The 17,833-nt window shown below is 40.1% G+C and overlaps 1 protein-coding gene across 1 annotated transcript in view; it reads right to left on the reverse strand.

Moving 5' to 3' along the window:
* The window catches only part of ARMC4 (armadillo repeat containing 4), a 177,899-nt gene that overhangs the window by 13,553 nt on the left and 146,513 nt on the right, over nt 1–17,833 (reverse strand). The window contains exon 20 of the mRNA XM_021716171.1: nt 1,500–1,603. Coding sequence (XP_021571846.1) covers nt 1,500–1,603 — 104 coding nt within the window. The remainder of the gene's footprint in view (nt 1–1,499; nt 1,604–17,833) is intronic.

The raw sequence follows: 17,833 nt of genomic DNA on the forward strand, positions 1-17,833 counted from the left end.
TCCATGGTTTCTGGATGTGTTTTTAATGGTAGTGAAACAAAGCTAAACAGTGACTTTAATATTAGAAATATTTACTGTTGAAAGTTAAAGGAGACCCTCTATTATTTCAATGCAGTTCTTATTTAGTGCTAATACCATTTCCATGTTCATATGATCCTCTTTTATAACCTCCTTTGAAAAGTAGTGAAGATTAACTGGTGTTTTACAAAACCTTAAAATTTTCAGAAGTACTTTATCTTTTTATTGGAGCACCTATCATGGGTGTAAATTTCATCCTCGGCAGGCTTTTCATTTCTTAAAATTATTTACATTTAATTCAATTAAGTTTATGATCATCTTTAAATTATGACAAGCACGTACGCCATCTAATATTTTTCAGTAAAACCTCCTTGATTGCTTTTTAAAGTGTTAACTGAGATTGTCCATTTACAGAGCTGATGCATACAAAGCTATTTTTCTGGCCAGTATTATGATGCTCAGGACAGTTAGTTCCCAAACATTTTAGCACACTGAGGTTGCATATGTGATTCTTTTAAGTGGGTTCTAATGTTTCTATAACCTGATAAAATGCTATTAATCCTTTGTAGCCACTTTTTAAAAAGTACTTTGTGTGCTGAAAACAAGTTCAGAAATTCAAGGCAATTTTATGTGAAGTAATATTATCCTTATATCAGCATAAATTAATTTTAATAAAAGTGTTGGTGAATCTCTATGAGGGAAATAAAACATATAATTGTTTATGCTTTGTAAGCCCAGAGATTAAAAAAACTCATTGCTTATGTTCTTGTGATTTGTATTATGGTACAGTGACAGTTATACACAATTTTCTCAAATGTTTGGTAGTCATTAGGAGAATCTGGGATGACCTCAGGATGATCTCTCTAAGTCCAGCTGCTTAACTCTAAATTCTATTTAATAGCAGTTGGTGAAATCAGCACATCTCTTCAGAACTCTCCCGTGGGTTGCAAGTGATCAAACAGACAAAGCCATAATGACAGCACAGTTAGATTGGTTTAACAGAAAGGGAATTCTAGAGACATTCATGAATGACTATGAAACTGCACACTGGGAAGGCCACGTCCTTTATTAAAATCACCACAAATACAAGCACCACTGAAATATATATATATATATATATATATATATATATAGAGAGAGAGAGAGAGAGAGAGAGAGAGAGAGAGAGAGAGAGAGAGAGAGAGAAAGAGAGAGAGAGACTATACACACATTCCCAAATCTTAGAAAATTATCACACATTTATTGGTTTCACATTTTAATACATGGCATATCCCTAAAACATTAAAGAGAAATAAAATATCCATGCAATTCTCAGATAAATAGCATCCTCTGCATTTTCAATTTGTATGTTTTCAGTCAGACTACTTAAAGAATTTTCTAATAAATGTTTCGTAATTTAGGCTTTCGGTATGTGGTCGTGACATATCCTGGGTCACATAAAATTTGGTAGCTAGTAATGTCAGTTCCTATTTCAAGTGTACCTTGCCTTTTCTGTAGCAAGAGCCAGCCTGCGGATGTTGGATATACAACCAGCTGCAGCTTCCTGGAGATCCTGATCAGGAGACCCAACCATGTCCAGCAGAAGCTGTCACATATGAAAGAAGGAGACAAGAATAAAACCATTAATGTGAGATATAAAGTTAGGACAATAATTTTAAATAATAAATAGCTTTAAAAGCCACCAAAAAAGTATAAAAATGTTCATTTAGGCAATTGCAACTATAAATGGTGCTTAATGAAATACAGGAATACTTCATGTAGTTCTTACCTTTTCATTTTCTGGAGCTGAAACAGGGCCCTTTCCCCCTACTTTCTTTGGGCATCAGACTGCTGTGGGTTCTGCTTCTGAAATTTCTCTAGCATTTTTCCTGACTTTTCCACCTCCTGGGACAAGCCACCAGCATACCATGCCTAAACTATCAGGTCATCCACTTGGATGTAATTTCTCTGAGTTCTAAACCACTTGATCATCTCATGACCTAATAATATCAGTTCCTTCATGGAGACTTTCACTGATCCATGAAGCCTGCAAACTAGAGCCCGATCTATTAACCTGTCCTTGAAGAATTTGTGAGCTCTGGTCTCAGTCTCTCTGCAGTCCCTCGTCTTTCTCCCCTACTCTACAGTCATTACTCCCCACTTATCTTGCTTTTATTGACCCGCCCTCCACCTAAAATGCTCTCCCATCCCCTTCTCTGACTTAATAAATTTTATCCATCTTTCAAAATGGATCAAGCCAATTTTTCCACAGTCTCCACTGATTTCCATCAAACAAAATACCGTTTCTCCCTTATCAGAACTCTCATAACAGTTATTTAAATGCCTATCGCTACACATGTTCTTCTCCTTGTACAGACGTTAGCATTCATGGTTTCTGTGCTTCTTTAAATTGTAACTGTTTAAAGAAACTTATAGTGTCTAATGCATAGTAGATGCCAAATAAATGTCATATAAATGAATTGTAATTTTTAAAATCTAGCAAATGTGATCCCAATTAATAGTTCTGGTAGAATTTTTTTTTTAAGTTAAGTTGGAGTCTCACTTTGTTGTCCAGGCTGGAGTACAGTAGCAAACTCATAGCCACCGCAGCCTCAACCTACTGGGCTAAGGCGATCCTTCCACCTTAGCCTTCCAAGTAGCTGGAACTACAGGTGTGCGCCACTATGCCTGGCTAATTTTTCTTGATTTATTGTAGAGATGAGGTCTTGCCAAATTGCCCAGGCTGGTCTCCATCCTGTGGGTTCAGGCAATCCTCTCATGTTGGCCTCCCAAAGTGCTGGGATTATCGGCATGAACCACCGTGCCCAGCCTAAAATATTTTTAAAAGTTAATTTGAATCACTTGCTTTTCTACACAGTAGCATTTGAGTACAAATGTGAATAATGCCAGAAAATAAGAATTATGTGATAAGCAAAGAAATATCATAAAGATAAATTTTGTGAAATGTCTTAAATATGCCAGGTGTGGGAGTCTGTCTTTATTCTGTAGGTAATAAGAAGTCACTTAAGCACTTTAATCAGGGGGGTGATATGGTCCTATTTGTATTTTAGGAATGTAACTTTTACAGCAATTTATAGAATATGAGCTTTGGAGAGGAGAAACAGAGGGTACCACATTACTTCATGCCAAAGGTGATGAAGATGGAATAAAGCATGATAGTGAGGAATAAATTCAAGGGATATTTGGGGATTAAATGACTATCCAATAAATTGCCCCCAAACAACTGGTTATCCATATAAAAGAAAATAAACATGGTAATCAAGGCCAGTTTCAGGAGGATTAATGACTTATACAAGAGAGGAGAAATGCAAACCCTGTAGAAGGTTGTATATGAGTACATCTTGTTTATATTAGGGCACTGAAGAACGTCTGTCCTCTCAGGTCTGTGACCTCCTCCCTGTCACTGATCTGAACCACATTTTAGTTTTCCACCTCCAGGGTCACACTCTGGCTCTGATTTCTTTCATCACAACAGTTGATCCTCCAAACTCTGTGACCATAGTGTCTTCCCCCATGATGGGGAGTTTTTTCAACACCTTTTACTTGTTTGTTCTCATCCTGCCCTCTTGTCCATTGGCCCATATACTTTCTGTTTAACCAACTTCTGTCTTTACGTTCTCCACAACCAGTTTAGATTCCATAGTCCATCTTTTCAACTGTTTTCTTATCAGTTTCTGGAACCTCCTTATGATATCCATCCAGGAAAATCATAACTGTACATAAATCCAACCCTGTTTTCCCTGTGCCCTCCTCAATCACTGAGCCCTGCTGGAAACAATACATAAACCACAAGGCAATTGAATCCATTATCTGTTCAACCTCAGCTAGGTTCTCATTCACTGCCCAGCAAACTAAACATATCTCTCTAATTAGGTCACTTTCTCACTCTTCAATGCCTGTTTCAAATCCTCTTCACTCTTCTCCAATCTCCAACTCTTCCTTTCAGTCCAGACTCACAGCAGAGACCCCGATTCTCAGCAGAGTTACCATAAACTTGACAGAAGCCATTAGATTAAAAACTAACCAATCTTATAACCCCACCAGCATCTTAACATGTTTTTTTCTCCACCCTTCCCATCATAATGACTGTCTCTCTCCATCTATCCAAGGCCCATCATCCACTTGTATTCCCCATCCAGTCATCTTCTCCTAAGGGCATTTTACTACCACCCACTCACTCTCATTACTGTATTTTCACCCATCCCTTTCTAATGATTTCTTTCTGTCATCATTTGAACATACATCTTGCACATTTTTAAAAAAAAACAAAGACAAAGAGACACCACTTTGACCCCTTTTCTTTCCATCATGGCCAAATTTCTTGAAAGAGTTGTCTGTACTCACTATCTCCAGTCTTAATTTCCACCCCACTCACTCTGGACTGGCATCTACCTTCAGCCCTCCTCTGAAATGCCCTCTCTGAGAGCATCAGTAACTTCCATGTAGTCACATGAAAGCAATGGATACCTTGGAGTTCTCATCTTATTTGACTCCTTTACATCACTTGGTATAACTGACCACAGTCTCTTCTCTGAAATATTCTCTCCCATTGAATTCTTCTACCATATTCTCCTGGTATTCCTTCTATCCATGCATTCTCATCTTCTCAGTCTCCATCAGTGGCTCTTTCTCTTCCTCTCAAGCATCCATTTGTAAGAGTTCCACAGAACAGATTCCTCTTCCATTTTCATTCGGTTCCCTCTCCCTGGATAACTTCCTCCACTACTTGAATTCAGATATCATTCCTATGGAGCCATCTTCTGAATTTCCATCTCCACCTCAGAGCCTGCTTTTGAATGGCACACTTCCCATCCAATGCTCCCCAGCCATTTCCACCTGGAAATCTCACAGCCACCTCAAACTTCGTATATTCTGAGTGGGTCTTTCTATTGTTTTTCTACCTAAACCTGGGTTTCCTCCCAAGCATTTTCCTGTATCAATTAGAGACATCATCACTTAGTTGTTCAAACCAAAAATCTTCCTGCCTCACACTCACTCCCACTCTCATTTCGCCTGCAACTAATTATCATGTTCCTGTGATTCAGCTGCCCACACCTCTTTCAAAGTCACTCACTTCTTCCTGGTGCTGTTGTCATTACCCCTTAGGCCTACAACAGCTTCCCATCGTCCTTGCACCCTGTCTTAGTAATCATTCATATGGTCTCCAGAGTAACTTCCTAAACTATGAAGTTCACCAATAAGAGGCACAATTCTTGGGAAACAAAAGAAAATGAGACATGATCAGTCTTCTGAGATTCAAGAGAAAGAAATATCCTTTTCTGAGTGAGGGAAAGAGGGCAGTTCAGGGGAGCTCATGCCTGTGTGAGTTCGCATTACTGTTTTCCTCCAGCATCGTTCAATAACCCAGGTGTAGGAGGGAGGAAATAGATTATAGGATTGTGATTCATTTGAACAGCCATCTGGTCTGTGCTGGACTTCAAGGGAAGTAAAAATGGGGTAACGGGTAATTAGGAGGACAGAGCTCAGTGAAGCAGGAAACAGTTTCAGTGGGATCAAAGCATAGGAAAAGGGGAAAATAAAACATTCTAGTCTGAAAATGAAATATTTGGAGTTTAAAAGTTTATAGCTAAGGTTGTTTTGAGTACTGACAGGGCTCATGTGTGGCTTTGGGAATGTAGGTCAGTATAATATTGTTATGCAGTCTTGCCCATATACACACATACATGCATAAACACACATACACTGCTTTGTTCTCATTCTCTGTCTCTCTCTGAGGAAGAGGAAATAATGGAAAAGTCATGGGAAAGAAGACATAGCAGCCAGCTTTCCTTAATACATGGCTTAGATGTCTCTGTATAGCAATTTACACTTAAATCCCTTTCCTAGATTGCAATTTGTACCTCATCATCTATAGTTCAGTACCTTTATTAATTTGTTTACACCTCACTTTACTATATAGAACATTTTAAAAGCAGATATAACTATATAAGTTTAAACTATTTCTTCCAAATATCTGTTTCACACAGTTCATCCACCATCTTTCACACTTGCACAGCTTTTACTTACTTCTTGTTGCTCACGTCCCCTGTTGTAACCACCCTTATCCTCGGGTGCTGAGTGACACCTGCAAATCTTGCTACATCATTAAAGGTGAGCAGGCCTGGCCTGGATGCCAAGGGAGCCTGATGTGAATACTTCTCTATTCCCAGGTGGGGCTATTTTTCCTCACTTTTGCTTTTCAGTCTTTAAATTATTTCTTAAAGCAAAATGTCCCAGCCAATTTCTTGGTAAATAATATAACCTCTTGAGGATTTTTAAAAGTTATTAATAATTTCCCATGACTTATTTTCTCCCTCCTTTTCCCAAGTAGATGATTCCTAAGGGTTCACAGGTCCCCTTGTTGATTCCACTGATTTATAAAATATGGTACTAAAACTCTCCCAAGTGTAAATCATTGTAATAGACAATAGTTATTCCTTTATTAACTTTGTTATTACAGCCAGGTCATCACAATGAATTCAAGCAGCTACCTGTAGATCTTTCTGGGCCCTGAATTAGAGGACCTGGTGCTACACCTTAATTTCTACAAGCAAACGGGATGTAGAAATAATCTAATCTCCAATTGACCTACATTTGTTCAGGTAATTAGAGGAAAACAGATTTCCAGCTACAGCAATTCCACCTGAAATTTACCTCCTGGGGCCACTGGCTTGCTTCTCCTCTGGTCTTTGGCCTCCTTTCTAATAGTTTTTGTTGTTGTTGCTTTTTAAATCTGAGAAGAGGTGAAACAGAATCCTAGCTGTGAATACCAACCATCTGAGAAGGGGACTAGACACTTGCCTTATACTGTTCAGTTACTTCCTAGAAAAGCCAATATTAAACAGTAGTCCAGAGTGTGAACATTGAAGTCATAGCATCTTGGTTTTGTATCCCGACTCTCCCACTTACTGGGCTTTTTTTTTTGAGACAGGGTCTCAATCTGTCACCCAGACGGGAGTGCAATGGTGTGATCATAGCTCACCGCAGCCTCAGGCTCCTGGGTTCAAGCAATCTTCCCTGAGTAACTGGGACTACAGGTGGTCACCACCATGCATGGCTAATTTTTAAATTTTTTTAGAAACAAGGTCTCACTATGTTGCCCAGTCTAGTCTCGAACTCCTGGCCTCAAGTGATCCTCCCACCTTGGCCTTCCACAGTGCTGGGATTACAGATATGAGTCACTGCACCCAGCCCAAGGGCAAATTACTGAACCCTGTAGCCCTACCTTCTCATATAGTAAAGGGATCACCTACCTTTGAGGGTTATTATGAGGATGAATTCAATATAAACCTTTGATAAATGTTTGAATACCAGTATTCACAGCCTCTTCCTATCTTCATTTTGTCTGATGAGTCCCTCAGCCTTTGAAAAGTCCAGGTCTGCCATGCTTTAGAAGGAAGAGTAGGGAAGCACCAGCAGGGAGCGTTCCCACTGGCAAGGGCTGAGGATTTCTTGTGGCAGAGAAAGGAGCAACAGAAGAGAAGGCAAGGAAAAGGGAGAAAGAGAGAAGGGCTTCCACCCTGGTTAAGAAAGAGTTGAGGGGCTTAGAACAGGAAAGTTATTTTAGGGTCAATCCTGGGGTGAGAGAGAGATATTGAGGATAAGGAAGATAAGGACTTTAAGGAAACTTCTCAGTGCATGATCGTGCTATTTCAAGAGAGAGTGAAGCTAGGATTAAAGTGGAAACTAGGGTGATTTGCAACTGCTAGTAGCTTGCCAGGCTGCTGTTGTCTGGCTGCGTTTCCACGTTAGGACTGGACCATGAGGCAGCTTGGCTTCACACAGATTATGCATTAGAATCGCACCGCTCCAGGCCCAATACAAAGCAAGTGCTGCATATTCCCTCACCTTCATGGTGATTATTTCTCCAGTTCTGAAATCTAGTTTGGCATTTACTCCCTGGAGGCCAAGCCTGGTTAATTTGGGAGGAAGGAAGAATTTTGGCTCTGAGGTCAGTGGAGCACCTGTCAGCACTTGCTCCAGGCCCCACCCACCTCTGGTTGGCCTCTATGGGTACCAACGACCCAGGCACCACATGGTCCTGGCTGGCGCCACCTTGTATGGCTCACCCCCAAGATCTGATGCCTGTCAGAACCAAACCTGCATGCTGCCCTCAAACCTGTTGGTTGTTTTATGGTCCCCACTCGGACTTTCCAAGAGTCAGTTGTATTTATTCCCAAACTCTTGATGCCAGTTATGTAATTTCACATTGCATAAACCAATGAACAGTGAGTGTCACACATGTGTATCGTGAATGCTTGGTGTGCAGAGAATCTGTCATATGCTGGCTACTCCACAAGAAGTCCGGGTGAGGGCTGGCTGGGGAGAGCATCTCCTGTGTGTTCACACGTTTTATGTGAGAAGAAAACATTGCATCAATGCAGGTGCTTTTTTGTAACTCTACTCTATAAATGCATTTTTCTTTCACCTGACTAGCTTGTAGTCCTGGATGTACCAAGAGTATCACTCCTCTTTGGGGAATTTATGTTGCCTGAGTTTCTTACATTACCCAAAAGGCTCCATTCTATATCCCCTATGCTGGTTAATGAAATTTTATCTTAAAAACTAAACCACTGCTTGAGCCCAGGAGTTCAAGGCTGCAGTGAACTATGACGGCACCACTGCATTTCAACCTGGGTGACAGAGAGAGAACTTATCTCTAAAAAAAATAGACAATAAACCGGTGGAGCCCAGCAGTTCATTATTTTAAAGACCTAAATGGTAGGCAAGGTTGAAAATTGTTTAAAAAAATAAAAGGAGGAAACCTGTAGCTTATTGTGATACATGTGGTAGGTGATGAGAGTTGCTTCCTTACTTTCACCTTGAGTGACTCATTAGTCTGAAGCCCACAGGTTACCTAACATTTGCATAATATGAAGTGATTTTATTCGCTACCAAGCTTGCTGTGGGCCAGGCACTGTGATTTATTCTTTACCAGTGGATTTAGCCGGCTCTGCCCATTTTACTCAGCCAGGAACATTCTCAATGAAGGGTATAGAGTTGGAAGTCTAGAATTTTCTGTGCAGAGTACACATGGCTTAATATTTGAGAGGTACTCCCAAGACCCTCTTGGTTTTGCTGCTATCTGAATTTATTAATTTTCCTAAGTTTTAGTTTATTGTCAATGGATGTTACTCATTGCTTTGTTGTGTCCCCAGAGGCTATGCATCTTATGCTGCTTCACCAATTGAATGAGGATATGCTGCTTTCCCAAACCACCAGGTAAACAATATGTACTATATATGTCTTGGTTTTGAATCAGGCTTAGGAATATGTTTTTATTTTTCTAAGAGCTTCACAAGCAAAGTGAGGCACTCAGAGGAATGTTTTAAAACTAATATAAACACTCACATTACAGAAACCTAGTACAAAATCCTAAATTTGACGGGCAGCTAACGGCGGTTTGTAATCTTGTAATTTTGTGATAATTACATAAAAGGAGTATTTTCTTAGGAAAGTGAGATGCAAATTTGGTACAAATGAATATGAAATTGCTATATATTTTTTGATATGCATTTTTTACCTATGTAGACTTTTTTCCAACTATAAAGACATTTTTAACAGTAAAAGGGAACAAACACTCCAGGTTTACCTTTTTGAAGTATTTGTTCTTTTCAAAAACCTTCCTCTTTTTAATCCTCCCCCTTCCTCAAACACTCCTAAGGACTTTAAATATATTGGGAGTTTCATATATACACTGAAGGAAAAACTAGTACCCTTGCTTTTTAAAACTTAATTTCACAGAGCACTTTATTTTTTTATTTTTATTTTTTTTTTTGAGTTGGAGTCTCACTCTGTCATCCAGACTGGAGTGCAGTGGCCGCTCCCAGCCACCGCAGCCTCGACCTGCTGGGCTCCAGCGATCCTTCTGCCTCAGCCTTCCAAGTAGCTGGAACTACAGGCGCGTGTTACCACACCCGGCTGATTTTTTGGTTTATTGTAAAGATGAGGTCTCGCCAAGTTGCCCAGGTGGGTCTCGAACCCGTGGGCTCAGGCAATTCACTCACCTCAGCCTCCCAAAGCATGGGATTACAGGCTGAGCCACCGAGCCCGGCTCACGGAGCACTTTAAAACATCATTCAAACAAATAGCTTTTTACAACGTTGGAGTGAACGAGAACATGGGGATAGACACTACGCATGGTTTGTGGGTTGGGCTAAACCAATGCTTGCTCTGTGTAGGCAGCTTTGATCTCAAGGTTCATACCCTCAGCATGCATCTGTGACCCACAGTTCACATCCCCTGGAAGGTGAGACAAAGGTAGCACGGGAATCAGTGTCTGCATCCAATTTTTACTTTTCCACTTAACAGTTTATGATTTTATATAATATTTCAATTGTATGAGAAATATGTACCAATTTGAGTGATAACAGATTTTTCTGTGGTTTGACTCGACATTGTTTGGGTGATCACAGACTGGAAATATGAGTTTTAATTAGAGCCGGATGAGCTATGAAATACCTGCATGCACACCAAGCTTGGGGGTTTTCTAGAAGGATCTTGAGTTCCCAGAGCTGACGTGAACTATGAACGCTTTTTGTCATTCTCTCACTTATGAGGAGGCATAGTGGTGTGGTAGTAGCACATGCACAACCCAGTAACAAGAAGTGCGTTTGGACCGTATCTGTCTATGAAATGACTTCCCAACTATTCAGGTTGGCTGGAGTTCTGCTGCTGCTGTTCCAGCGGAGACTCTGCTGCAGTTTCTTTCACGTCCAGACTCTGAGCCGAGGTAATTCATTTCATATGACAGCTCGCCAGAGCCAGGGGCCTCAAAACACATTTAACATTTGCTATTTGGGGCAAAACCTTTGATTCTGTTTGGTCAGTGCATTTTCTCTGCTACGGCTCTAACTGGGTTGATCCAAATGAGAAATCAATTTTAGTCTAGTTATATTGAAAGTAAAGTGCTGTGCTACATGTTCATAAATTATTATTATTCTTGTTGTTATCTTGAGTTGGAGGTTGTTTTTTTTTTTTTGAGTTGGAGTCTCACTCTGTTGCCCAGACTGGAGTGCAGTGGCCACTCCCGGCCACCGCAGCCTTGACCTGTTGGGCTCCGGCGATCCTTCCGCCTCAGCCTTCCAAGTAGTAGGAATTACAGGCATGTGCTACCATGCCTGGCTGATTTTTTTTTTTTATTATTTTTTATTGTAGAGATGAGGTCTTGCTGCCCAGGCGGGTCTCGAACCCACAGGCTCAGGCAATCCACTCACCTCAGCCTCCCAAAGGCGCAGGATTACAGGTTGAGCCACCGAGCCCAGCTGGTTGTTGTTTTTTAATAAAGAAATTAATATTTGCCGTCAGTTCATTTTCTCTGCTACAGTTCTAACTGGATTGATCCAAATAAGTGATTTTAGTCTAGTAATATTGAAAATTAATATGTTAACAGAAGTCTTGTGATGTCCTGTTAAGTGGACAAAAGCAGAAGTCAAGACATTAGAACTAATACATCTCTATGTTCATAATAATAGATTGATAAATTCTTATCCAAATTAGCATTTTCTCCTGAAGTATTCTCTAATCCAGAAGAACATCAGACCCTGATATGGTTTGAATGTTTGTCCCCTTATAAGTTCATGCTGAAATTTAATTGCCATTTTAAAAGTATCAAGAGGTGGGGCTTTTAAGAGATGATGAGGTCAAGAGGGTTGAGGTGAAAGCAAATAGATTTACCCATTTATCAGGAGCCTACTCCCTAGATAACAGCATTAATCCATTCATGTCAACTTTCGTCCTTGATTAACAATTTGCCTAGACCAAGGTGAGAGGACTGCCTGAGCCTAGGGGTTTGAGACCAGCCTAGGCAACTTGGTGAGACTTTATCTCTACAATAAATCAAAAAATAATCCAGCATGATGGCACGTGACTGTAGTTCCAGTTACTTGGAAGGCTGAAGCAGAAGAATCGCCTGAGAGCAGCAAGTCGAGGCTGTGGTGGTGGTGAGCATGCCACTGCACTCCAGTCTGGGTGATGGAGTGAGATTCTGACTCAAAAAAATTTTTAAAAAGCCTGGATATAGAATTCTAGATTTGAAGCAATTTTACTTTAAAGTTTTGTAGGCATTGTTCCATCACTTCTTGGCTTTCAGTGTTACTGTTGAGAAGTCCAAAGCAATTCTTATTTTTGATATTTGGTTGTGATATCCCTCTATCTTTATCTCTTTTGAAGATTATAAAGCTTGTTTTTTTTTTCTTTAACTTAAGTTCTAAAATTTCATGATGCTGTATCCTGTCATGGGCCTGTTTTTATCCATCGTATGCAGTGCACTCACTAGGCCATTTCAACTTGACAATTTGTGCACTTCAATTCTGGAAAAGTTGCTGAATTATTTTGTTCCCTCCTTTCCATTTTCTTAGCTGTCTCTTTTTGGAACTGATATTCCAATATTAAATCTTTTGCACTGGTTTTCCAACTTCTTTCTCTTTCCTATTTTCATCTTTTGCTCTACTTCTGGGAGATTTCTTTAGCTTTATTTTCCAACTCTTCTATTGAATTTGTGTTACTTGTTGGATGACTGGAAATCCTGAGCACATTCATGGGTCTTGTTGACTTTGCACTTTACTACAGGGTGACCTATGTGGTCTTGGGGCTACTCACAATTGTGCTTTTCATGAAGACACCAGACTGGAGGTAGCTAAAATGCAGCCTTCACTTGCTCACCAATTCAAGAACCCTGGTTGCAGCTGTGTTTTCCGCAAAGAAAGGACATCCTATTATTCCCACAAAATCTCCACCTTCAGTAGAGTACCCACATCTCACAATGGCTGCTGTCAAAACAGCTGCTGGGCTGGGGAGGAGCAGTGAACCGGCCAAGTAGAGTTGGGAAAGGGGCTCGAGCTTTCATCCAGTCTTCCTTATTGTGGCCGCTACCCTCAACTTACCAGTCAATTCCAGAGCTACTTAGTGCTGCTAGTTCCTGCATATTTTGAGGCTTCTACATTGGGTTTGTTCCCAACTTTTCCCATTGTTTACTGTGCATTTTTATTCCTCAGATCTGCTAGGCAGTTGCCACTCTTTCATTTCAATCACCATTTACAAAATTTAGTTGCTATTGTCTCCTTTACAATCTTCCAATTCTCCCTGTCCCTGTTGGTCTACGTTTTTTCTTTTAATTTATTTTTTAAAATCCCTTGGATATAATGTTAGCAGATTTCACAAGAGAGAAAACTTAGATTCGGGAGTAATCTACTCTCTTCTCTGGAACTATCCATAGGTTTCCTCCAGACTAAGAAAAATGCCCGCTGATATCAACTCTGGATAGAGCACCTGCATTTAACTTGGGCTTCTATTGGCAAGAGACTGAAAGTCTATGTGGTTGTCTGTGTTCTATTGTTAGATCAGTTATGTGAGAGGATACTTAGAAATAAATTTCTTGGGGAAAGGTTGTATATATAAAACAATCAAACAGAGTGGAACAAGGTAGATTTAACTGAGACTCCTCCAGAATTTAATCTCCAGTCCTCACCTGAACTCCAGACCATTTGACTGCCTACATGACATTTCCACTAGGATATAAAAATGGCACTCAGATTTTACATGGACAAAGCTGAACTCCTGATTGTCCCCTCCCAAACCTGGTTTCCCACAGTCTCTCCTTCTCAGTCAATGTCAACTCATCTCTCCAGCTGCTTAAGCCAAAAACCTTGAAGTGTCCTTGACTCCTCTCTTGCTCTTAAAGCCCTTATCCAAGCCAGGAAGAAAACCTGTTAGTTTTATCAAAATATACACAGAATCTGACCTCTTCTCCTTACCTTCACTGCTGTGGTCTGAGTCACTCACATCTCTTGAACTGAATTTAATAATTAGGCCACTTTCGACATGCAAAAAGATCTGGATAAATAAAGGTGCAGCCAGGAGAAAACTAAAACAGTCAGATTCAGAATGCCAGAGAACCTTTCCTTCTTTTTAAGGAGAGATAGCAGAGAAGAGAAAAGACATCTTCTGGGAGAATGACAGCCTTGTTCAGAAATGACTGTGGGACATTTTCAGAACTGACATGTCTAATTCTCAGCTTGGAAGTGTTGGTATCGTTGCAATGCATATTCCCTTCCATTACTGCAAATCTTTGTTTGTTTGTTTTGCTTTGCATACAGTGACCCAATGTTTTTGTTTTGTTTGTTTTGGTCTGTCTGCTGTTTTCATGATGAGAAGCAGTTAGTGAGGAGGACTGGTAAAAGGCTTGAGTTCCAGATTTGGGCCAACTCCACATAGGATTGGGACAACTCGCACACAAGAACCAGGCAACCTATGACCTGGATCAAGGTATCAGAAGCTGGAGATGTCTGTGACAATATTTAAAATCCCTGCTCTCAAATGAGAATCTGCCTGGGACATGGAAAGCAGACTGGTGCTAGTGTTTCCTGCACAGTAAGGGGAATAGCAGCCCTCGTTAACACCCGAGCTACTAAATATATGTCTTTCTGAAATGTAAATAAAATTGTAACTTAAAGTAAAATCTCATCTCCAAGTGAAACAAGATGAAGAACACTTGACCCAAACAATAACTTCTCCTCTAGACTTAGACCTTGACCTCCCCACCTCTGTTGATCTTCACCTTTACTCCACATCAATTAACTGACCGTCTTTACACCTGGACCTTGTTAACACCAGTGACTGCTCCCTCTTGCCCTCTCACTGCAGTCCATAGGACATTCTAGGCTTTGGAGGAGGCAGCATGGGATCAAGAACACAGGAGGTGTTGATATGTAGCCTCCCTGCACTGACCCATGCCCGAAGGCCCATCATATCAACTACTTTTCTGTCACCAGGTTTAACTCCTTTCTCTACTGTTCTTCTAACCATACCAATTGCAAATGGAATCCTGGCTCTCCACCAGCCTTTGCATCATGCACACCAGCTGGGGCAACGGCCCACATTCGTGATCTCTAATCTCATTCGGCTTACCATTCTGCCCAGCAGTCTACCCAGGTGTCTCTCCCAACAGCTTTCACTCTACACAGCAGCTATTTAAAACCTTCCCCACTCTCCTCAAGTTACCTAGCCCACCACTTCAGTTTTCTACTCTCAGCATATGTCTTTGCCTCCTACTTGGTGGGGAAAATAGAAATCACGAAAAAGGAAGTGGCCCAACTCCCTTCACCACACGCAGATTCCCACTGCGAGTGCACCATGCTTTCCTCCTTCCCATCTGTCACATGGAAGAGGTGTCTCTCCTCCTGGCCACACTCATCTCCTTGCCCTCATGCTCTGTATCCCCCTGCCTCCCTCTCCACCTCCTCAAAGTTCACTGAGCCATCATCTCCACTCTTTCCAGAACCTCCTTCCCCCTCCTTCCTTCTTTTGTCAATTAACATTTAAACTTGCTGGAGTTTTAGAACAGAAACAAAACAAACAAGCAAAAGGGGAAACCACCAAAACCTCCTTTACCTCCCCATCCAGTTACCATCCTTACTCCCTCCTTCCCAGTCAAACTTTTCAAAGAGTGACCTCTACTTGCTGCCTCCCATTTCCTCACTGCTTTTTCAAGGTCATCTGAAATTGCTATGCACCCAGGGGAAACTTTGGGGCCTTGTTTTACTTTACTTTTCAGTGACATTTGCCCCATTGGTCATGCATCTGTGCCTTCAATACTCTCTTCTTTTGACTTTGTTAAAATAACACTTTCCTGATTTGTTTGTTTGAGTTTTACCTCTTTAATACTCTAATTGTTTCTTTGATGGAATATTCTTTCAGAGTTCACTGAGCTATGACTCAGGACATCATCATATGTCTTTCAACCTTCTCATATTTTCTCTATACACCCTCCAAGGGAAATGCCACCCACTCTTATTATTTCATGAACCAGGGCTCTCAAATCTGTGACATGGATACATATACCTATTAAGCAAAGATAGATAAATAGGTAGAGATTTCCCACATTTACACTTTATGTTTTTGAAGATTTCAAAACTGTGTGTCCCAAATGACTCTCATTTCCTCCACAGGCAGATTCCTTTTATCATTCTTAAATCCTGTTGTCCAAGCCAGACATTTAGGCATCATCTCTCTTCCTTCTTTCTCATTCTTCACATACAAAAATTTGTTCCAAGTTGTATTGTTTCTAACCTCTGAATTATCTCTTGAATCATCTCATTTCTCTCCATCTCGAGTGATATGACCCTCATTACATTCACCACTATCTTTCCCCGAACTACTGCCTAACTCACCTTCCAGCCCTATTCTCATCCATCCTCAAGCCAGAGTAACTCCTAAAAGGCTAAAGGGAATCACTGACTCCGGTTCAGAATATTTCAGTGCCTCCCCAACGCCAAATTCTAATGCCCCCAAAGGGCTCACAGTTTTCTTCAGCTGGCTCCAGCTGATTCTTCTCCCTTTTGTTCAACTTTAGCTTCTATTTTTTTTTTCAGTGAATATAAATTACTTGTGTTAGTTTAAAAACTATAAGGAGAGGATTAGCCAGAAAGAAGTGAAGTCCACAAAGGAGTTGTCAGTCATCAAAGAGGTAGGGGAGGACCAGGGACACTGGAATCATAGAAACAAAAGAAGGGGGGCATTATAAGGAACCAGAGATGTCAATATTATAACATACTGAAAATATGTGCTCGAGGACTGGAAAGAGTTCCTTGGAGGAGAACGTTTGGAAGTCCCAGAGGTTATTGACAGAGCAGTCTCTGGAGTTTTGAAGTCAAAAGCCAAATGGCAGCCAAAGGGCTGAAGAGCTAGGGGCAGCCAAGACAATGGGGCTCATGGGAGAAGGCTACTCCTCTGTTATAGTAGATCACGCAGTGGATATCTCATCAGCTGATAGTGCACCAGGAAATGAGCAAGTAGGCAAAGAGAGATGAAGACTGAATATGCAGAAGTTAGAGTGAATAGCCAATGTCATAATTTTCAGCTTCTGGAAAGGATAAAAAGGGATTACTAGTACAGAGAGTAGGAATGGCCAAGAGAAGAAATAAAGACCAGAGGGAAGATGTTGAGACTGAATGTAGCGACAGATAAGTTTGTAGGTTGTGAGTCAGGAAGTTGAGGTATTTTCTACCTTTAACTTCAATTGTTTTTTAAATATTAAAGGCAAGTTCATGTAATATTCCTACTTAATGCAGACACAGATTTACAATAGATAATTTAACACAAATATTTTTAAAACAAAAATGTAAGTACTACTTATTACAAAATAATTGCCTTAATTATACAAAGAAGTTTTCCATGGAATAATTCTGCTTTGGTTTATAACTTCACATAGGAAATGCTAGCAATTTATATGATCTGATCTGATGTGAAACTGTAAAATTAAATCTAAGAAATTTTTAAAAATTGTTTAATATAATAAAAAGACCAGACCAAGAATTATTTCAATATGCACATATTACAAATGAATAATATGCTTTAATATTAGAATCAGTCTAACTCCCGAATGTTATGTTTGCCTTCAATATTTAAAATCTCCAAAAATTGGCACATGAGTAGAAGGAATTCAAAACCAAAGACATGCCAATATTTAAAATATATTGTTAGATATAGAATTTAACCTCCATGGAGATAAACATAGAATGCAATTTATCCAGGACAGATGAAGTCAAAGAAATGAGAAAAAAAAAAAAATCTAAAACCTTTAGTTAGGTCTCTTTCCCAATTTTATTTTGATTTCATTTCAGCCTTCAAAAACAGATTAATAGGAAAAAATAAAGCAAAAGTCTGGAGAGAAGAGCCACAATTTTTCTTCTCTGATGTCAAAGAAATAGCAATCCTTGCTCCTACTAAATTGGAACTGAGCTCATAAGGATGAAAATAAATGACTAATTTCTTAGGAAATAGCGTTAAGGGAAAGATTCTTTTTGTCTAACAATTG

This window comes from Carlito syrichta, unplaced genomic scaffold, assembly GCF_000164805.1.
Source record: "Carlito syrichta isolate Samal-C Ts95f unplaced genomic scaffold, Tarsius_syrichta-2.0.1 Scaffold308231, whole genome shotgun sequence".
Classification (NCBI taxonomy): Eukaryota; Metazoa; Chordata; class Mammalia; order Primates; family Tarsiidae; genus Carlito; species Carlito syrichta.